The sequence below is a fragment of the Channa argus genome, chromosome 16 (assembly GCF_033026475.1).
Source record: "Channa argus isolate prfri chromosome 16, Channa argus male v1.0, whole genome shotgun sequence".
NCBI lineage: Eukaryota > Metazoa > Chordata > Actinopteri > Anabantiformes > Channidae > Channa > Channa argus.
In genome coordinates, this window is record NC_090212.1 from 8,060,059 (window position 1) to 8,083,055 (window position 22,997).

Genomic DNA, 22,997 nt, shown 5'->3' on the forward strand with positions numbered 1-22,997 from the left:
TCCAGGACAACATTCCATCTCCAATCACTGTGTGAATATGCAAACTAGATGGTTTACTGATATGAATGGTGAATCTGAATGGGTGTACAATGTTAGAATATTTATTGAGGGCATTAAGATGCCTTCTTTAGATTTTATTTAATTTTGCATCCGTCATGTCCCACAGTTTATTGTTACTTCTCCTTATCACTGGGTTTTGTTCACTGGGGGATGCCAAGTGTGTTTACAAAAAAGCAAATCACAGATCACATCATTTGGAAAAAAACATGCGACAGGAAGAATTATTGACCAATTAAAATGCTTTTGGCCTGACAGGCTTTTGACTTTCCACGAGAGAAACTAAAACATAAATTGTCATCAAACAGAACAAAATGCAAAGTTTTGTATTTCCGAAATCCCACTTATTTTAGATGTTGTAAGAGCCTGATTTCTGAATTTACCAATTTGTTAAATTACTTACAATGAAAACATTCATTAAAATTACAATTTCTTTATCCGCTGTATTTATATATAGGATAAAATAGTTCCGTAGTTACTGTGTGTCTTGCAAAAGTTCTTATAACAAACAAAACTAAAGCATTTTAATTATCAGTACATGTTTTTCCCTGCAGACCTTTTTACGTGACTTTCAAGCATCTGCAACAGTAGATTTCAATATGTGGTTTTGTCTTGACAAACTTCCCCTTGTTGCACACTGTGCTGTAAGTAGATTTCTGTCTGTAGTCACCATAGCCTCCCAAGCAGAGCTGTCATGTCACATTTGTCATCTCTGATGGATGACGTCGATGTGTAGCAGCAAAGAGTTAAAAGAAGCGGTCCCACACAAGACACAGCAGAGCACCTCATATTCTTTTGGAAAAAGCAGATTGACGTGTTTTTGTTCCTTACACTTTATTCGCTGCCTTCTGAGGGATGGTTGTCTGTACGGTTGTATGTTTGACGTGACTTGCTCGATTGCAGAAGTGAAGTTAATTCAGAGAGAGTGTGTATGTGTGTGTTTGTGTGCTCCTTTTTTCTGACAGCTTTGTGATTTTTTTTTTTCCATATCCTCAAAATGTTAGATTTGCTTGTGTTGTCACTTTTTATGACATTTCCCCACATCTCAGTTTGTTGTATCTGGATTGTTCTGCACTTTACAGTACAATGCTTGTAATGTGTTTGTACTGGAATAGTATTTTTTTAATTATGTAGCAAATTAAATATGAGAATATTATATATTTGTTGATTTTTGTTGCTAAAATCACATATCAGCCTTCGAAGTCATGTGTACTTCCCAAATAAATCAGTTGATCATACATTTGCTTTCCAGCCAACAGCAGAAATGATCCACACAGTGACATTTAATTGAAATGCTTAATTGCCTTGTTATTCAAACTGGTACATATGCCTTCCTTGTCATTTACACACAAACCTGCAGAACACATTAAGACTGTGCACACATAAACATACTGACAAATTTAACTGATAGACAGGAAGAAATACAGAAACGCTCACACAATACCGATACTGAAACATGCTGCACATACAAAGAAATGCAGTATACACACTTAAACAGACAGGAAGACTGTCTGACAGGCAAGGAGACACACACACACACACACACACACACACACACACAGAGCATCCCAAGGCCTCTCCACATCTCGGATAATCCAAGCCGTCAGTCATTGCTTGGGGCTCTGGATGCTGCCGTTTGATTGTAATTGCAAAAACTGGAGGTGGAAGAGGAAGAGCCACAGATGTCGATAGACAGGTGGAGGGACAGAGGGATAGGATGCCTACCCACAAGCCCCTGCTCAGCAGGTTGTGTGACTTTGTGTCAGCATTTTGTCTTGTGCATAGCTAATGATGGTTCGACGCAGGGGCGGGCTCGGGTCTGCTGCTGCTACCACTCTTGTTCGATCTCTCTGTCTCTCTATCCCCTGTTCTTCGTTGTATTTCCAACAAATGAGATTTTGCCTGAGGTGGATGGAGGGATGGTTTGTGAAGCAAGGCCTCTGTCTGGCTGTCTGTGTATTTATTGAGAACTTCTACAAGCCATAAAGGACCCAGAGGTTTTCTCTTCCTAACCTCCCCATTCTTTTGCTTAGCCCTTTCTTTAGCCTTCTCTTGCTTCAATCTATCTCTCTGTTCCCGCAGCTCTGTCTGTCTTTAATTTAAGTCGGCAGGAATAACTCACGGTGAATTGCTTTAATGAAGACATGGGGCGAGGGAGGGGAAGGAAGGAAAAAGAAAGAGGAAAGAGGGAGATCGGAGAAGAAGAGGAAAGGGCAAGGGCAGAGTAAGCAGCAAAAAATTGGAGGGAGAGAAAAAAACAATACACGAAGTGGGTTTGAAATGGAAAAAAAACAACAGCTTCTCCAATTAGGGATTTTTTGTTGTTGTTTTGTTTTGTTTCTTTGGTCATGGACAGTCAGTCACACTTGCTTTTGTTGAGTGTGTGATGAATTACACCCCTCCACTCCTTCTCCTCTGCCTTTGTTGTGGTGAAGCTCCAACCGTTTGTACCTCCTACAATATCTTGTGCTGTGAATTCTCCATGCCTGTTTACCAACCAGGGTTCTTTGAACTGGCATAGAGAAATGGCTTTTTGAAAAGTCTCTTTGATGGTGAGCCCAATTTGTTTTCAACGCTAAAAAGTTTGTGTTTGAACACTCTAAAATATGGAGTGACGTTGAAGCTCTGGCCTGTCCTGAGAGGGCTGCTGCTTCGTTTTGTGACTCTGTTAGTGTGTGAGTCTCTGTGGATTTCTGCCTGTTATCTAACCTAGTTTATAAATGACTTCACTGACCTAAAATTTGAATCATATTTATTGTTTTTACTGTGTTGTTCATCAATGTCAAACATTTGTCAAACACACAAATCCATTTATAAGAGTTCAAAAAATGTGACAAAATACAGGAATAACAACAAAAAGGACAGATATATTTATTCACTTCTCTGCAAGGCGAACTTTTTAATTGGTAACGGTGGACAGGTTAAGAACAAGTGTTTTACTACAGTAGTTACTTACTGCTTGAATAATGACCTAGTGAATAAAGCATAGCTTTATTATAAAGCATAGCTTTATTCACTAGGTGTTACTTACTGTTATCTCTCCCTTTGTTATGTTGTAATTTTAACAGCTGTCTCTTAATGTCATGTCAAAATTTCATTGTGTGGATTCTGTGATGAAAGTAAAATTTCTATATATTTCACTCACAGGAGTCGATCACAGGAGTCGATCTGTGTCATCATGAGTTTATTAGTCCCCTGTGGGTCAGTGTCAGTGCAGGTTGCATTCCCATATATTAGGACACATGTAGTGAAATGCATATTTTGTTATTGCTGTATAAATGTTGGCCATGAAGCATGTGCATCATGGACATGACATGTAAGTGCAGTGCAAATTTGATATGACAGTTTTTTAAGTTCAAGTGAAGGGTGAATTAGAGTGTAGAAAAGTGAGGAGGGATGACAAAAATGATCAGTGATCAAGCTTTCTGATTTTCTGCATCCTCCGGCTGAAGGCGAGATTTAGAGTCTGGTATTAATTTTACAGCGTAGTAATTCATAGGACACACAGATCACAATCAGATATCTCTCAGAATTCCACCATTCACGTTATTGATTAGCAGCAGGGTTTGATGGATTACCGAGGCAGACGTACTGACATGCACTATGTCCAGTGGGGGAAGAGTTTTGCATCTCTCCAATCAAACCAGACCCTCAAACCAGACTTCCTAACTCCCCCCCCCACCCCCCACCCCCTCCTTCTTTTGATCAGAGTCATTTTGACAGTGATGCATAAGTCTGTGCAGCATGGGGCTGGCTGGTTGGCAGGAAATGCCACAGATCCCTCCCCAGAGTGGAGGAATGGGAGATTAAACAGAGAAAGACACCCTCTTAAAAAAAGGAGTAAAAAGGAAATCAATGTTTCCTCCCTCTGCGGATGATGAAAACTGTTTAAGGATGCTGCCACTTGTGTGATTTCTATAGTCGTTTCTCTTAAAAAGAGGTCCTTTTGTCTGTGACTCAGGGTTAGTCTGGCCTGGCCCTTACCTGGAATACACTGAAGTCCTATGTGGAGGTTAAATCAAAATAAATCAACACTATCATTCTCCGTGCTGTCTTTGCCTCTATCCCTAACCCCTCCTTCCAATCTCTAACTTAATTTCTTTATTTTTTGCCACTTCTATCAAGGAGAAGTGAATGGCACGTATTTCATCTCTCCAAAGCAACAGTGGGCCTTAAACACCATAGAGCTAGTGCAGACGAACATTGAACTAGCTTGGGCAGAATAAATACAAAGGCAAGAAGGAAAAGAAAGCAGCTGGGAAACACAAAAGGATGGAGCTGCAGATGGGACCTAACCTTGCATGGGTTTCTCTGATGTTGCACACACACACAGACACACACACGCACCTTCAACGCACCCATTACTGTCAACCCCTTTTTCTTTCTCGAGTCATCTTTTTATTTGTCATGTTCAGAGGACAGCACCAAAGCATTTGAGGAATGGGAGGTTACACTGTATTAAAGGAAATGTTGTTTCACAAAAATGGTCATTCCCCTTTCAGCAGGAAATACAGAGACTACAGCTATACAGCACCGTACTTAAAATCTGCCCAGAAAAGTTCCCATGAATCAGCTTCGATTGTCTGCATCTAAAGTGAATATACAGAGATTTTGCCCCTGTGTCTCAACATTGTATTTGGCTGTTTTTAACATTGAGCTTGTTGCTATATGTATGGTATACAGTAAGAATTTTAGGAAGAGTTGCAGGCAGGTAAAAATATGTGCTTCACAATCCACGTCTTTTGAGGTAAATTGGATAATTGTATAGCATGTGAAAAATTAATTTCTACATTTACCTAAATTCTGAATACCTAAATTCTAAATACCTTTAGCAAATCCGTGGACAAAAAAGCAAGCACTAAAATATAATTCCTGTTGAGGGGATGTCATTATTCCTGTTTTTTTTTTCTTGGTGAACAAATGCTAGTAAATGTCCTTTACTGGCACATTTTGAAGAAGGATATCACAATGAAATATTGTGTTTGGATGTAAATAGACTGAAGAAGACAGTACATGCAAAATAGTGCGAAGAGAAAAAGCAGTAGCGAGAGAGAAGTTAGACTGGTTGTTTGGACGTGTTAGTTTGAAGTGCAGAGGCTGCAGTCGGGTGGACTGTCTCCCTGACACACATACACACCAAAGCACATGCATTTATCCAACCTCGCACACAACCTCTTCCCTCTCACTCCTCCAATGGCCCTGTCGGTGTGCCAGGGCGGGTGATTACCGACGCTCTCCTCCAATTATGGGCTGATTATTCCGCCGCGCTCTAATTGACTGGGGAGATATGCAAATGGCTGTCATTTGGGATGATAAAGGATGCGGGTGCTAGATGCCCCCTGCATTATTTAGCCTCGGCTGTACGCAGCGTGAAGGATGTGGCGTGTGCTTTAATTGCTGAGGAGAGAGAGGTTAAGCTGAACGAGCAGCTGAATTAGAAATGAGGAATTTGGGCCCTTTATTTATTTCTTTACTTTGCTTCTCTCCTTCCATCTCTATCTAAAACACACACACATATGAATATATACACACTGTCATTCGTCATTTTTTCAGTTCTCTCTTGGGTGAGTGGATAGGTGAGGAGGGGGTGGGTGGATGGCAGGATGTCATGCTGGAATGCCATAAATAAAAACATTTGCAGAACTAATACATGCAAAATAAACAGTGTGTGTGTGTGTGTGTGTGTGTGTGTGTGTGCGTGTTTTGGTTTAAGGGGTGGTGGTGAGTGGTCGACTAGTGCATAAAAGTATGGAAAACCTTTGCAGACTAATGAAAAACAAGTTTCAGCAGCTCAGACAATAGGTGTACTCAACCTGTCTCCTCTGCCTCTGTAAAGCTGCCATTTTAAATGAAGGTCAATTTAAATACACACTTCCATGTGGAATACCAATGACCTAACTCACCATATTGGACATGTGGGCACATCGAGATGGTGGCATCTTCACCTTCAATAGGTAGGCCGTAAAATAGGCCCACCTCCTATATCTATTTAGACTCGTTTCTATTAGTGTAGTTGTGGAGGTGGGGGAAGGGGGGGCACTAGATAAGTACTCTTCTACAGCTTCTGCAGCTTGGCATATTATCAGAGGGAATCTGAGTGAAACTCAACACTAATCCATCTGGTTTGGAGACAAGCAGCACCAGATTTGGGTGTCTTTACCAGCTTAGGGATAATAGGGCCTCAAATGGCTCTTTCAAAGTGGCCCGCCCCATATCTCTACATTATGAGAGGCTTAAGTGCCAGGGCAGTTATCACCCAGTGAGTTCCCTATCTTACAACGAGCAATAATTGCTAATACGGTGGTGCTACTGTTAGCATTATTACCAGATTTAGCGAATCTGTTGGAGTCCTGAGTCAGGTGTCCACACAACAGTTTGACCCTCCCAACTGACTCCAGGACTGCTCTGAGCTCAGTGCCTGAGTGGAAAAACAGAGAGAGCTTTTTTGTCCTCTTATCGAGATGCTGTAGTATTATCAAGAGATTGTCTAGGCTTTGTGAAGTGTGCAGAAGCCGAATTGAAAAAAAAAACAGCTCCTTTTCAGTGCTGCTGTGGCTCTTCTGCACAACTTTGGAAAGCCCTGAACAGTTTGTTCTTAGGCTGCTTTTGTTCCAGATAACAAAAACAGAAAGATAGCAAAAAGACTGTCTTTAACAGTGTAGCCTCCCAGATAGTCTTTTAAAATCACAAAATACCTTTGTAATCATAAACTGTTGGTGTTCAAACAAGCATTTTGCTCACTAATAAAATGTGGTGCTCCCCATAAACACTGTCTACATGCAGTGATGTTTCTCTCTGCAGAACCTGTTCAGGGTATACATAGGCTTTCAGTGTTTATGAGGGCACAAAACGGAGGAACTTAGTATTTAGAGTATATAAGTATAACATAGCACTATCAGCCTTTTTTCAGGAAAAATGAGCACATCTGCTAAACTTATTATGGCTTATTTTGCTATGATTGTGCAAACGTTTCATCCTTCAAATAGCTACATCCACGTATTTTGGTGTTATATATAGATATTTTTGAAGTCTGCTCCAGTAAGACACAAGAGACACCAAGTATTTAAGGAGAGATCCCTAAAGTATCATGAGACAGCCAGTATGAGGCCATGACCAATGGCTTTTTGCCATAAGGCGAGTTTGGCCATCCAAACCAAGTATAACACCTTTGCCCCTAAATCATCTAATACTGTATCATTCAACTTGGTTTGTTATAGGCACCCGAAAACCACAAATTCCTTTGAGTGTGTGAGGATGGTACTATGTAATGTTCAATGTGTAGTACTGTAACATGCAATATTCTTCATATTTATGTGTTGCTGTGTTACACTGTTAGGTCTGTCGTCTGCCTTTGAGGGGCCACTATGTTACAGTAACATACAGTAGTGGCTCCCAGTATTCTGCTGGGTCAAGTAGATAGTCTGCCAACTTTGGCAGTCCTGAAGAGATTTAAAGAGAGACGAGGTCCATGCTCTGACATTCAAACTAATTTGAGCGCGTTCTGGGTGCTAGAATAAAGCCCACTTGGGTTCTGGCAAGTCTGGGGCATGCAGATTTTCTTCCCTTGGTTTGCAAAGAGTGCCCTTGATTGAGTCTCTCTTTCTCATGCCATCTCTCCACACTGAAGATTTCACTCAGAGTCCCTCAGGAGGTAGCAGAGACTTTGCTCGAGAGCTCTCATCTGCATACACCGGCTCTGTTACATACGCATATTCCAGTTTACACATATCATCTAGCAGAAACATTCCATCAGCATTTCATTGTATATTTTTTTCATTGTTAAAATCTTTATCATTTCCTCATCACCACCAATTATTGTAATCATAATTCCAGCTTCTTGATGTCAAAGAAAGAATTAATGGTGTGCGTGTAGAATCGCCCTCTCTGAACTAAGGCCTTCTCTCCTTATTTCTCTTCTTCTTTCTTTACTTAATAGCACTTAGTGAAGGGTATTACTGTTGGTGCTCTACATGGGACATCACACTAAAACCCTCTTTCACACATAAACACATTCAGCAGTCCATTTGGATTCATTTGGATGGCATTTCATTTGGATTTTGCCTCAATCGACGGTTGGGGGGTGGATAAAAAAACATCCTTGTGTAATAGCATTTCCTCTCAGTCTCCAGCGCACCATAAAGATAGAAAACACAGCGGCCAGAGCCGATGAACGAGTGCAGTGCTGCCATGAGCAGACATGTCCCTGAGGCCTACAAACGATAGCTATTGGAGTTAATTACAGTTTACATCATCATATTTACCTAGAGAAGAGAAACACAGAGTAAAGCTGGCCTCTGAGCCCACTGAAGTGTTATTTCTGTATATACTGTACAGCACAATTGTTGCTGTGTGTATAATGGATTTTACTCTTGACCTATGTAAACACAAGTCCCGTATGGATATGTATACAGTTCACATTGGTGCAAACATAAATACTGCAAAGAAATCTAATAGAAAAATTGCATTAAAAGATGGTTTAATGTTTTTCCAAGCCTGTAAATATTACCGACCTTCTTTAATGAACTTTGGAAAACCTTTTGGTAATTGAAATCATTCTGGCTCTTCATACTGACCACCTTAACGCAATTCCATTATAAAAAGTGGGAGACCCAATCTACAGTCCTCATTCTATCTAAATATGAATTCCAAAATTAGCCGAAGCCAATTTGAGGCTTCAACACTTTATCTTAGCCACTACAAGTGACTATCAGAAAATGTAATATTGTGAAATTACCTCTTTGCCTCTTCCCAGCAGTTTTACCTGACTGAGCGGCAGTAACGGTAGGCTCAGCCACATAATGTATACTGCAAATGCAGTGTGTAAAAGTTTGTCAGTATAGGCTGCCCAGACATGCCCATGACCATTTTACCTTCTCTACTGTGCCAGCTCCTGTGTGCTTAAGTGGGGTGTGGTGACTAGCAAGATGTGTGTTGGGTGGGAAGGAGCATGGCTGCACCGGGGGAGTACCATCCAAATCCTAAGTTCCTGTGGAGACAGCAAATAGATCTTGGTGGTAAATCGACAATCTTCTTTACTCCATCCATTTTGCAATGAGCATTCACGATGTCCTACTTTCAGATGATGCCTATTGAGTTTGCTTGAAATACTGCAGCACACATCACCTATCAACATATATACTGTATAATTACTAACCTTACAATTATGCCTTTGTTTCTTTTAAGTGTCAATTAACACAAATTATAAAAAAAATTTCTAATTTACATCTATTAGTGTCAACCTTATGTTTTGTTTTAAAATATGTGTCATTATGATTTCCAAAGCCCACAAAATTGAAAAAACAAAAATCAACAACAAAAATCAATAACAACACTTCCAAAAACATAAACAGGTTACATTAACATTGTTGACAGCTGTTCTGTAATTAGCAACAGTAACAGAAATAGTTTAGGTATCCCCTTCCCCAGCTGTGCAGGGCTGGTCCCAAACCTGGTAGAAATTGGGGAGGGTTGTGTCAGGAAGGGCAGCCGATGTGAAAACTGTGCCAAATCAACATGCGGACTAAAGATCCACTGTGGTTACCCTGAACTCAAAGGATAAGCCGAAAGGACAAAAAAAAAAAAACTGAAATAGTTTTAGACAGTTAGATGTCACTCTTAGAGTTCAGTTTTCAGTGCTGCAATCACCATGAATGATATTTGATTCCGAGGCAGCAGAAATGTTAGATTAAGACGAGCATATTCTACTGTGAAAACATACGGCCTGTAGAGTTTACTGAGTCTCTTTCTACTTACTGACCTGTTACATATGCAAATGTATACAGGCAATGTACTGGCTATAAGTGTATTCTTAGTTATTTTAATTTTAAAAGTATAAATTTTTTGGACAACAATATTAAATCACAGTAATGTCCCTTACATGACATTAGTTTTATATTACAAATATTACTTTTATCTTAGTGAAGCTTGAAGTTGTAAAGGGGGCTTGTTTTTGAGTGTCACAGTGTTCAGCGTTTGACTTTTTTTTTTTCTCTAGTACTCTGGCTATCCATCTGGTGCAGAGCCCTCAGCCATACTATCCCTCTGACAGGGACAGAAAGACAGGGACAAATAAATAGATTGTCAGTGTGAGAGCGTTTACATGCGTGTGAGAGAAAAAAGTAGCAAGTTTCTCCAGTTGCTCTGCTGTAGCCCACAGAAAGCTGCAGCCATTGGCTCCTCCCTGTCTAGACAGAAAACTTTTGCACACACACAGCCTCTCACAGACTCACACACACGCTTGGTGACTTCTACCATGGCAACTGTGATTAATTCCCAGTGTGTGGTAAGAGGAGACAGCTTCAGCACCATGGTCAGGGGGAAAAGGCCCACATTTTGCTGGATGTGACATCTCCTTGCTCACATTGATGCCTTACACCCCGTGTGTGTGTGTGTGTGTGTGTGTGTGTAGCCTCATCTGTCCCCTCGGCCGCATCAGTGCTCAAGCTTGTCTTGCTGTGACAGCCCAGCAGCCTATGTGCCTGACACACACACGCACATACAAACAGACACAGGCACACTAAACGGAAGAGTGCATGCGGGCACCAACACCAGTGAGGTGAAGGGTCACAAGCGACTGCCTCTCCAATGTTGTGTGAAATGTGTAGATGACAGTCGCAGCCCATTATGTGCTTATATGTGACCGTATGTGTGTGTGTCTTGAGGCAGGCGGGGGGCATCTCAAAGTAACTGGTTATTATCACCTCAATATTTTTCTTATTATGACAATTACATGCTCCAGGAGCGAATTAAGTGATACAGGACGCCAAGCGGGAGTAGTTGACAGCTATTTGGAGACTCAATGCACAGAGCAATTTGCAGCATCGAGCCAAACAAATTGGATTTGGGCCACTTTGGATTGGGGCCCCAGATTGTTGGGCGTTTGGATTCTCCGACCGCATGGCTGCCTGGCTGGTTAGTGGGCTGGCTGGCTTTGATTCTTTTCAAGAGACAGTGTAAAGGACAACTAGCCAGGCAACACAATGCTCTGACAAGGATTAAGTCTACATGTGGAAGAAGGGTATCTGTGCTTAAAAATGCATTATAGTAAGGGGACATTGTAAAACGACTTTTGATACAGAAGCGTTTCAACCTCCATAAGTTATAACTGTCACTTTATGGGGTATTTACAATTGATAGTTTTATAGTCTATGGGTGTTAAGCTTTCCCACGCTTTCATGTTATATAGTGCTGCTACTTTTTTGGTATTGGGCCACGCAGCTGTGCTCAAGTGTGTGTATAATCCAAATGAGCCTAACAGCCTCTAAACGAATTACTGGTACACATTTTCCTACCCCTAAACTGCCACTGGAAAAGCTGGCAACAGCACCCAATTAGGTAAAATGCAATTATTCTCATCCATTCACACAATTAGCCTGTGGGATAACAGCCTAGCTGTACATTCAGCTAGCTGTGTTTTGGAAAGCAATCGCCATGGTTACACCAACTCTCATAGTAACACCATCATGTCACCATGGGCATGCACCCAGGGCAGCCAGTCGGTCAAAAATAACATTTGCCCCTATTGGTAGGAGAAGCGCATTACATCACTCCGAATGTTGGGTGACTTGATTGGCTAAGACAGGGAGTGGTACCACGGTGAGAAGGAGAGTGAAGAAGAGAGAGAAGAAAGCAAAGCGACCCATGTGCTCAGTCATCCAAGGGTAGATAATGCCAGGCGACAGACTGGCAGGCTGGCTGAGCGGGTGGGCACTCACAGTGGCATGATGGAAAACAAAGGCTTTGTGTGTCATTGCCGATATCACATTAACCATAACAAGCAGCCATAGACAGACACTGACTTAGTTGTCTGTTCCACGGGCTAAGCCATGCATGGATAGAAAGAGATGGGGGACACCTGTCTGACTTTTTATATGAAACAACATGTTGCTAGGCCAATGAGAAAAATGTTCAGTGTTTGCTGTTGATACAGAATTGACTTTTTGACAGAACTACCTAAACTTAAAACAAATGGCTTTTTTTACAGTCTGTGCACCCAATGACCACACGGTTTGGCACATATTTATTGTGTTTATCCTCTTTAACACAGCAAATCCTAGAGAGTATTGAACATTTTAACTCTTAGGAGTCCACAATAATACCACCCTGTTCAAAACAGATCAAGATTCCTAAGGGTTAAATAAGAGCATTTGCATATCATTCAGACTAAGTGTTTTTAAAACTACTGTCCATACAAAGCCTGTAATAATATAATTCAAGTGGGTTTTTGCACCTTATGATAGTGTGTTGCTGTTGTTACATTTACAGCCTGACACTATTTCACTGACCTTCTTATTTGAAATCACAGTGCAGAATTATTCTGTATCTCTTAAATTGTATGTCTAATATGCATAGTTCTACTCCAGGCAGAATAACATAGCAATAAAGTTATCACAAGCATGCAAAAATTTACTTCTTTATAGTTGTAAAGTTAAGTTTGTGTTGACTGGAACAGGAGTGGAGGGTCAACAGGCCTTCTAAGGCAGGTAGGATCAGGTGGCATACACCCGCAACTCTTCTCCTTCCTATCAAAGCGGGCACCAGCCAGAAAACTGGGGTCACTTTTGGGTGACTTCCCTAATATTCATCTACAGCTGGGACACAGCCACTATTCTGTGAATGTGTGTGTATGTGTGAGTTTATCCAAATGTTTGTGATCTGTGGTTGGGGGCAGCTATCACATCACATCACATCACATCACATCAAATCCGGTCTTTCTTTAGTTCTATTGCTGTCTCACTTCTTTCTCCATCATTCTCCTCTCAATGCCTCGCACTGCACACTTTTATGCAATGAGTATTGTGTCAGCAGCATTTTGGGGATTCCCTGGAATCAATTCAGAAGGGGGAGTACCTACTAAGCACACACACAAATACTCAATTCTCTGCTCACCACAGGGAATGAAAACTGTAATATGAACTCACCCTTGGTCTGAATGAAAGCCCATTACAATTTATTTTCACTAAAGCAGCCAGTGTAGAGTAGCAGCTTCTTCTGAAGGGTAATGTTTTTGCTCCTGTGGTACATTAACCACTGTCACTGTGACGTCTGGCACTTAATCTCCTTGATTACAGTAGGTCACAGAAAAGTCAAACACGGTTTGTGCACATGCTGTAGTGTACAATGGAAACTTTTAATGTCTTAAGATGTTGATCATGTTTTACTGTAACTGAACAGTTGAAATAGCTGCAGGTTACTAGTTTATTATAATACAATACAGCACACTGATATTATACATCAAGAATGTGCAATTTTACGTTTAAATTCGCTACCTGTTGAATGTCACCTCTCATCAAATGCTTAGGAACACTTTAGAAAAACTCACAGTGGGGCCTCTCTTCTCTTTCAGGATTTGTCTGGCTCTATTGATGACCTGCCCACAGGGACAGAGGCTGGCCTTGGCTCAGCCGTCAGTGCTGGTGGCTCCTCAAGCAGCAGCAGTAGTAGCCAAGGGGAGCAGGGAGGGGCCATTAACCAGGGACAATCCCCTTTCTCTCCACATGCCTCCCCCCATCTCCCCAGCCAGAGAAGTGGACCATCTCCATCCCCTGTGGGTTCACCTGCAGGCTCCACTCAGTCCCAGCAGTCCCGATCTGGCTCTGGACCCATCTCTCCTGCCAGCGGACCCACTGTCAGTACCGCTGCACAAGGTAGGGTTGGCATCAGAGTCTCTAAAATTATGCACACATGGATCTTTATAATCTGATTGTATCCTGATGAAAGGTGAAGCATGATAACTTTATTAGTTTAATTACCACAAACAAACAAGACTACCGCTGACAAGATTTGCTGTCAGAACCAGACAGTACACTACATTTTACATTGTGTACCGCTGTGTTATATTCCCTGGGAAATCTTTTAAATTGCTTTACAGCTTAAAGGGAAATTGTTTTGGGACATGAAACAAAAGGCTGCTGTTTGAAAGCAAATTAGAAAACAATCACAAACATACCCCAGTCAGTGATGTCACATCAGCTGTATTGCCTTTGACAGCTGATTAAAAATAGCTGCATGACATCACTGGTTGAGGTGTGGCAAGCACCAGTCCTTTTTCATGTGTATTTTTGTAGTTTTAAAATGATGAGCATATTTATTGTACCATTAGTGAAATGTTTCTGCTGCTTTAAGTGCATCAGTTATCGAACCTACTTTTCTACTTGACCTTTCCAATTATTTTAATATGTAAAGACATAAGCATGATTTATTTTATTTTTAAAAATAGGCATTTTACAGAGGATTTTTAAAAAGGTCAGAGAGAAAATTTATCCGGATACAGATTAGGTATACAGGTTTCCACAAATAACAGTATGCCAATATTTGAATGTGTTTTGCATTCTGGGTTATATTGAAAAGCTAAAGCTTTTGAATCATATCTTTCCCTTGCCAAACAGGAAAAAAAACACCACACCAGGAAAAATTGAAATTGTGTTTCTTTTATTTACTGTAAGTGTGTTACTTAAAATATTATTGTTACTGCAGATCTATCCATTGACACTTTGTTGGAATGAGTTTGGCTGAGTTTTTTCTTTTTTTTTTTTCTTTTTTTTTTTTTTAGAGCAGTCCAGATGACCTGTAGCTTAAAGGTGCTCCAATAGCATCTCTTTTCTCATTTCCAGCTCACTGGATAATCCATCCAGATCAATTTTCATTCTTCCAGTCAGGACAGAGCATGAAACTCAGTGCACACTGTAGCTGGAAATAATATCAATCCAGTTTGTCTACTTGAAATCGTTGGGCCAGTTGAAATATTACTGTAATAAGAGAGAGCTCTGAACAATAATACAGCTTAGTCCAGAATACTTAATGGGATATGTCTCATTCATTTGTTATGTCTTTGATCATTTTGTTGTAGAAACATGTCCCTAAATTGCAGTGGAATTTTAATAAATGTCATCTTTATACTACCTGTGGATTCCACAAGTATTTCCAACATTTATGTGGAAACAATATTTCCTTTCCAGTCTGACTGGTAATGAATTGACACTGACTTGTAGAGGACCTCCCATGTGATTTGTAGCCTTATCTAAGATATGGCAGGCCAAACCAGACACCAACAGGATTATCAGACAATGCACGGTGTTTTTGTCTGTCTCCTGAGGCCATAGCAGAGCGCATAACAATTTAGATAAACACTGAGCATCATAAACGAGTGTGGATTTGATTTGCCTCAGACAGCTGTGTGAATGTGTATGTGTACACCAGTCCCACCTTGTCTCCCCATCATTCCACCACCTCTCTGCCTGACTGAGTGGCTGACCGGTGCATCAACATGCCTTAGACCTGCCAGTCACTCTGATGAGGCGGGGCAAAGTGTCTTCAATGAGATCCCGATGCCAGCTCCACCTCCTCCTCCTCCTCGACTTCTCGCAGCCACTTAATAACGTGATTGACACTAATGAAAAACTGGGACAGTGGTTTTCCAGGCGCTCGTGCCAAGAATTATGACGAGAATCCGGGATGAGGCGGCAAAGACGGGAAGCGAAACCGATCGCTGGGACGTGATTAATAAGAAAATATTTAAAAATATTCCCCACGCCAAATAAATGGTGATAAAGCATGGAGCAGTGACTAACATCTGGCATGTTTTAGCGGCTGTACTACAATCAGTTTGAATTAGATCAAGGAGCAGCCAGCCTAAGAGAGACACAGGAGAACTAATGTGGTTAGCACACATCTGATTACTAACGCTACGCTTTCTAACACTTCATCACAAGTTAGGACACTTTGGTTAATGTTGTCGTTTTAGTTCGGTACAAGTCAGTGAGGAAAGGGGGGAACAAGGGAGTTAGCAAGCAGCACACTGTATTTGTGTGCGTGTGTGTGTGTGTGCATGTGAGAGAGAGACAGAGAGAGAGTGTGTATGTGTTGCTTTCTGAGATTTGTAGTATCAGTACTCCCACTTAGTCTTACTCCTGCAGTAATGAAAAAACACTTTCTTAATTATTCAAACCAAATGTTTGAACAACAGCATTCTCTAATTAAACAATAATCTGGGAAATATTAACAAGCTTATTAATTAGTGTGAAAGACACTGATTGTTTTTATCTGCAGTAGTTATTGATGGTTTGAGCACATTGTAGATGTGCTGTAAATGGCATGTTTGGGCAGTTACCCCAAGAAAGCCAAGAAATCAATTTAGAACAGAAGAACATATAGTAGTTTGCTTGATTTTTTTCCATTAAATACAAACGTATTAGTATTTGGGATGGCAAGCGTGAGTGTGTGCGTTCATGTACCTGTATGTGTTTAAACAAATGGAATCTATATTTAATAGTGTAAGAAGTAAAAACAGAGATGTTTAGGGGTGAAAATCTATTAGTAAATGAAGTACAGGAATGCTACACCAAAGTTTAAGGAGCAGAAATTTTATATATGCGTGTTTGTGTGTCACCGACTTTCGGTCAAGTGATACAAAATGTCACATGGGTGTGCACTCACGGGACACACATTATCCTTGACAGCGGCCAAAAGAGAGCGATTTCATCATGTCATCCTTTCACCTGGCTGTCAAGTACACCCTGAAAAATAACAGAAGGCAGGTAGAGCATACATAGCAGCACATGAGTGCACATATCTCTAAACGGTTCATTTCATGGATTCACACTACACATACTGTATATGGTTGCACATATAAATCATCTATATATGCCTGCTTGGATGAGTGACATATATATGCCTGTGCATTTGTGTGTGAGAGAGAGCGAGAGAGGGGGAGACTGACAGATTGCCAGCCTATCATACATCCATACACAAATCTATCTTGTCGGAGCTCCACGGCATGCCCGTGATTCCCTCGTCTCCTCACTTCTCTTCTTTCTCCCCTCTCTCTCTCCATCTCTCCATGAAGCAAATCCAATACACTGTAACATTATCCGGGCCTCGCCTTGCTATTTGGATTCTCTCCCGGAGCCAAAAAGGCACACACAGGGCCAAATTGATTTTCCTGTTGCGCTAGATTTGTGACAGTCGAGCAGAAATCACATTGCTCAACCGCCAGCCTTCCCCTCCTCTTCATCCACCTCGTATACACATGCATACACAAACAGACTCTCATACACACACCCCTCCTCACTCTTAGTGTTTCTTAAGCATTTCAGAGCATCCTCAGAATATTTTTCTACTTCTATGAAACATCAGGGACGAAGCAACAGACATTCTTGTCTCATCTGGATGGATGTGGGCTGGAAAGGGAATGCTGGCATTCGAGCTTCCATCACTGACTCCAAGCCGTAAGAGAGAAACTCGAAGTCATGTAGTCAAAGTGCAGAACACTAGGTCCTGAAGAAGCTCAGCCTTCAAAGTCCCTCCATCAGTCTCATTCTAATTGCAGAAGCCTCAAGGCCCACCCAGTATGGTGACCCCCGGTTTCTGTTCAGCACTGTAGCCAGGCTGACTAAGAGCCATAGTTCTGTTGAGCCTAGTATACCCTTAACTTTGAGCAGCAATGACTTTATGACTTTCTTTACTGATAAAATTGCAGCCATTAGGGAAAAGATTCACCAGATCCTCCCTACAAATATTACAGATAGATCTTCATGTACAACAGCTCTAGAATCCTCAATAACCCCCCAATCCATCTTAGACTGTTTTTCACCCATAGATCTCACTGAGCTAAGTTCAACTATCGCCTCCTCAAAACTAACAACATGTCTTTTAGACCCTGTTCCAACCAAATTGCTTAAAGATGTTCTACCTTTAATAGACACTTTCATATTAGATTTGATTAACCTATCTTTAGAAACTGGCTATGTACCAAAGGCTTATAAAGTTGCTGTAATCAAACCATTACTTAAAAAACCCTGTCTTGATCCAGGTGATTTAGCCAACTATAGACCAATATCAAATCTCCCGTTTATCTCTAAAATCCTGGAAAAAGTAGTTGCAAAACAATTATGTGATCACCTTTACAGGAATAATTTGTATGAAGACTTTCAGTCAGGATATAGAGCTCATCACAGTACAGAAACAGCACTGGTAAAAGTCTCCAATGATCTTCTCCTCGCTTCAGATAACGGACTTGTGTCCGTACTCGTCTTACTAGACCTTAGTGCCGCATTTGACACCATTGACCACAACATTTTATTACAGAGACTAGAACATGGATTTGGGATTAAAGGAACCACATTACATTGGTTTAAATCTTATCTGTCAGACAGATTCCAACTTGTTCATGTTAATGATGACTCTTCTTTATGCACCAAAGTTAGCTATGGAGTTCCACAGGGCTCTGTGTTAGGACCAATACTTTTTAATCTGTACATGTCACCTTTAGGCAAAATTATTAGGAAACATTCCATAAACTTCCACTGCTATGCAGATGATACCCAGCTCTATTTATCTGTGAAACCAGAAGATACTAACCAATTAGTCAAACTTGAAGCATGTCTAAAAGACATAAAGACCTGGATGTCCTACAATTTCCTACTTCTAAATTCAGACAAAACTGAAATCATCCTCTTTGGGCCTAAAAACATGAGAAATATGTTGTCTAACAATATAGTTACTTTAGATGACATAACTTTGGCCTCCAGTACTGCGGTGAGGAACCTTGGAGTTATTTTTGACCAGGATTTGGCATTTACGTCACATATAAGACAAATCTCTAGAACAGCCTTCTTCCACCTACGGAACATTGCTAAAATTAGAAGCATCCTGTCTCAAAGTGATGCCGAAAAACTGGTCCATGCATTTGTTACTTCTAGGTTGGACTACTGTAATTCCCTACTTCTGGGGTGTCCTAATAACTCCCTAAAAAGCCTTCAATTAATCCAAAATGCTGCAGCAAGAGTGCTGACTGGATTAGGAAAGAGAGATCATATTTCACCTTCACTAGCTTCTCTTCATTGGCTTCCCATAAAATCTAGAATAGAGTTCAAAACCCTCCTCCTTACATACAAAGCTCTTAATGGTCAAGCTCCATCATATTTAAAAGATCTCATAGTTCTGTATCGCCCGATTAGACCACTTCGATCCCAAAATACAGGCCTACTTGTGGTTCCCAGAGTTTGCAAAAGTAGAATGGGAGGCAGAGCCTTTAGCTATCAAGCTCCTCTCCTGTGGAACCAGCTTCCAATCCAAATTCGGGGAGCAGACACCCTCTCTACTTTTAAGACTAGGCTTAAAACCTTCCTTTTTGATAAAGCTTATAGTTAAACTGCTCACTCAACCTGAACTAGCTTTTCTCTATACATTTACTTGTCACCACTGTATACCATTAATTCTATATCCTACAACCTGTACGATGCTTTGTTGTTGCTTTTTTGTTGTTTTGTTGTTGCTTTTTTGTTGTTTTGTTGTTGCTTTTCTTGTTGTTTTGTTGTTGCTTTTTGTTGTTGCTTTTCGTTGCTCTTTTCTTTTCTTTCTCCACTTTCCACTCACCCCAACCGGTCAAGGCAGATGGCCACCCACCCTGAGCCTGGTTCTGCTGGAGGTTTCTCCCATTAAAGGGAGTTTTTCCTCTCCACTGTTGCCTAGGGCTTGCTCAAGGGGGATTTGTTGGGTTGCTTCTACATACTTGTGTAGTCTGGACTTTATTCTGTAAAGTGCCTTGAGATGACTTTGTTGTAAATTGGCGCTATATAAATAAAGTTGAATTGAATTGAATTGAATTGAACTGAATTGATTGGCATGTGTGTGCTTGGCTTTTCCAGAACTCTACATTTTTTGGACGTTTGTATATATAGATAACACAGTGTTTGCTGTTTGGATTGAGTGTACAAATGTGTAAGTTTGATAAGTTGTTGCCAGCTTGACAGCCTGTCATTATGGCGTCACTTCCTGTCAGCCCTAGTATGGCTGTTACAACGTTCGGAAAAATTAGTGAAAGACATATCATTACTGGGCTGAACCTGATACATATTAATTCAAACTTTACCCAAACGGAGCACAAAAGTTGGTTGCTTGACTATTGCCAATAGGATGGACCTGATACACAGAGAGGCCTGCTGCGGTTTGAGGAAATATTCCACAAAAACATTTCTTTGGCAACTAAATATACTGCGAGAAAGTATATCGTCCTTTCACACTTTTTTGATCTTACCAAACGTACATTTGTGGAAAGCAGGATTTGCCTTTGTTACTCCACTCATCTATTCAAGCTTTTCTTTGTCAATTGTGTGTACACATGCTCTGGTAGATATTGGGTAATTGTACCAAACTTTGGGTGAATAGTTTTCCATTCAAAGCTACAAAGAATGTTTTGATGCTGTTCACTATGAGACACAGTACAGTATGTTCTCGAAACTAATGCTTCCAAATCAAGCCTCCCTTTGTGTAAAATTATGACCACAAGTTATACCCATGGTGGGACTACCATGGTAATCTTTGTGTTTTTTTTTAATTTAAAGCCCTATTAAATACAAAGCGAACTAGATTGGAGCTGCTTGTATTTATGCCTGTTTACAGGTCTGTTCCATGTTTGATGGTATTTTTATCTCTCAGTTTGTGTCTGTGTGTACACATTTGAGTCTGTGTGCCTGCCCGCCTGCCTTTGAAGGCCAAACTATAATACTCTTCAACATTGTGCAGCTACTAATTGACACAGCACACATTCACTCCTCCATGGCCCAGCTCGCTCTGTTTGCTACAGAAAATCACAAATACTCATCTCTCTCTTTTCTACTTTTCTCTCTCTACTCTTCTTTTTCTCCCTCTACCAAGGTTCTCCAAGGTCCAGTTAACAGTGCCTTCCTGCCCTCCTTCCTTCCCTTCTTCTTCTCACCCACCCTTCTCCTCACCCCCCTCTTCCATCTCTCCTAACCCCTTTAAGTTTTTATTTTCTTCCAAGAGATGACTGGAGCTTGCGGGCCAGCGTTCACAAGAGTTTAAGCTGTTTATCTACGCTTTCGCTTCAAGTGCTTCCAGGGCCTAGAAAAGGACAGAGAGGTCAGGGCGAGTGGAGGAGGGAGAGGCGACGGAGGGATAGATAGAGGGAGAGAGACAGAGGGGAAGAGAAGGCCAAATCTGTCCATTTTCTTAGCTCAAGGGTCCTCCCCTACAAATCTTCTCCAACCCACTTTACATCTACTCTGGTCTTTTACATTTTCCCCCAGCCTAGCCGCTGGTTAGCATGCACTTGTTCATTAAAAAAACACATTTCTGTCCATAATTATGGTAATGAGAAACATAGAATAATAAAAGAGTGTAGCTCTTTTATCCACACTGGGGTTAAAGGTCAAGCATAGATGCCTGGAAGTGACTGGAGTGATGACCTCAGATTAGGCTTGGATGGAAAACGATGGCCATTTTAAATACAATATCATGTAAATGACTTCACCAACGAGAGAGAAAAACTAACTTACAAGAAGCAAAATATCAGACCAGAAACGATGCCGCAGGGATGCTCCAACCAAAACTTATATTTTTTTCTCTTAGTAGTGAAAGTTATTACAAGAAAGCAATGTGTCTGGGGGGGTGGGGGTTTATGCAAGTGTGTTTTGCAGCGTGGAGTGTATGGAGCCAGGCGAGTTTTCTAGTCACACCACTCCCTAAGAGGCTGCTTGGTGGGAACACTGCCTCTGGCTGTCCCTGTCCCTCTCTTTTTCTCTCATTATTTTTATCGTGCTCACTTTCTCTTATGCTTCCTCTTGTGTCTTGCGTTCCCCTGTCCCCACCCTTTCTCCCCATTTCTGTTTGTCTCTGCTGCTTTCTTCGCTCAGAGCGTTGCTGTGGTATGGGCCTCCCACTGAGGAACACAGCTGAATTTTCCATCCACATTTCTGCCTCTATTCCTCCCCTCTATTTCTCCACTTCTGTCCTCCTTTTTTTCCCCTTCTTCATCTTCATCCACAATGCAACCCCCCCACCCCCACTACCACCCGACTCTTCTCCCACTCTCCCACATGTGTCTGTATTTTCTCCTCCTGATGACTGCTCGTGTTCAAAATCAAACAGCAAAATGCCCTCCCCGCAGGCATTATATTCACAAAGCACACCGTCGGCCAAAATAGGGGGGAAAAAAGGTGACTGCTTGCTGTGTTAGCCGTTTATAGAAATCCCATTCTAACTCTGTCCGACGGGAAACCCCTAACCGGAGCACAGTGCGCAATTATTTTCCCTCCCCAAACCTATTTTCTTGCTTTCTCTCACTCCAATGTGCTCTCTCCCCCGCATCCTGCTCGCTATTTTTTAGCTTAAGCTGCAGTTTTGCTTTACTTACAGTTGCTACTCAGTGTTGGAAGTAATGCGAATCTTGGGAGAGTGCTTGTTTTGCGAGCCACTGCAGGCCTGCGCTTGTCCCCTACAGGGAGAGTTAACTGGCATTAGCCCCCGGCTTGGAGAGGCATTGACTCTCACCCATTGAGATTTAAACCACCATTATTGGAGCCTGCTGTTTATCTGCCCCTTTTCCCTAAAGACATGGCAAGTAGGGGATATTACCTTGGTTTGTCTGTGTGTGTGTTTGTGTTTGTGTGTGTTGGGAGGTGCAGGTGTGTGTGCATTTACAGCCTAAGGGTTGTATTAAGACATGGTGCTGAAGCAGCCTTTTCTCTGTATTCCACACTAGTCTATTAGTACTCACTGCCGTTACCTCACTTTAGCAAAAATGGCCCCTATTGCTTAAGGGGGTTTATATTTGTGAGAAACAGCCAGTGTGTGTTTACATGTAGACAAGCAGAGGCATCGCAGCATCTTTGAGTTTACATACATTCCCACAATTTGCAAGCTTGTAAACACGTCTGCTAATGCACAACCATACCTTTCTTTCAGTCTTTTCATTGACTCTCTGCTTGACTTTTTGGTTTTCATACTCACTCATGCACACACATACAAAGTAAGCTTAATATTACCAGGGCCCTGAAACAAAACAGAAATATGGCCACAAGTACTCTCCCTTGGCTTTGAACTTCCCTAGCATTTGCGTTTGAAACCCTGATGAAAAAAAAGCTTCAAAGACCACACTCTCTCTCTTCAAAGGAGGCTCGGGGTTGCCTCGACAATCCTTG

At 41.3% G+C, this 22,997-nt stretch overlaps 1 protein-coding gene across 13 annotated transcripts in view; it reads left to right on the forward strand.

Annotated features, from left to right (window-relative positions):
• LOC137101202 (AT-rich interactive domain-containing protein 1B-like) overlaps positions 1-22,997 on the forward strand; it is a 162,476-nt gene that overhangs the window by 95,194 nt on the left and 44,285 nt on the right. For all 13 annotated transcript variants that reach the window (XM_067479288.1, XM_067479286.1, XM_067479287.1 and 10 more), the window contains one exon: positions 13,403-13,703. In XM_067479288.1, the coding sequence (XP_067335389.1) occupies positions 13,403-13,703 (301 nt within the window). The remainder of the gene's footprint in view (positions 1-13,402; positions 13,704-22,997) is intronic.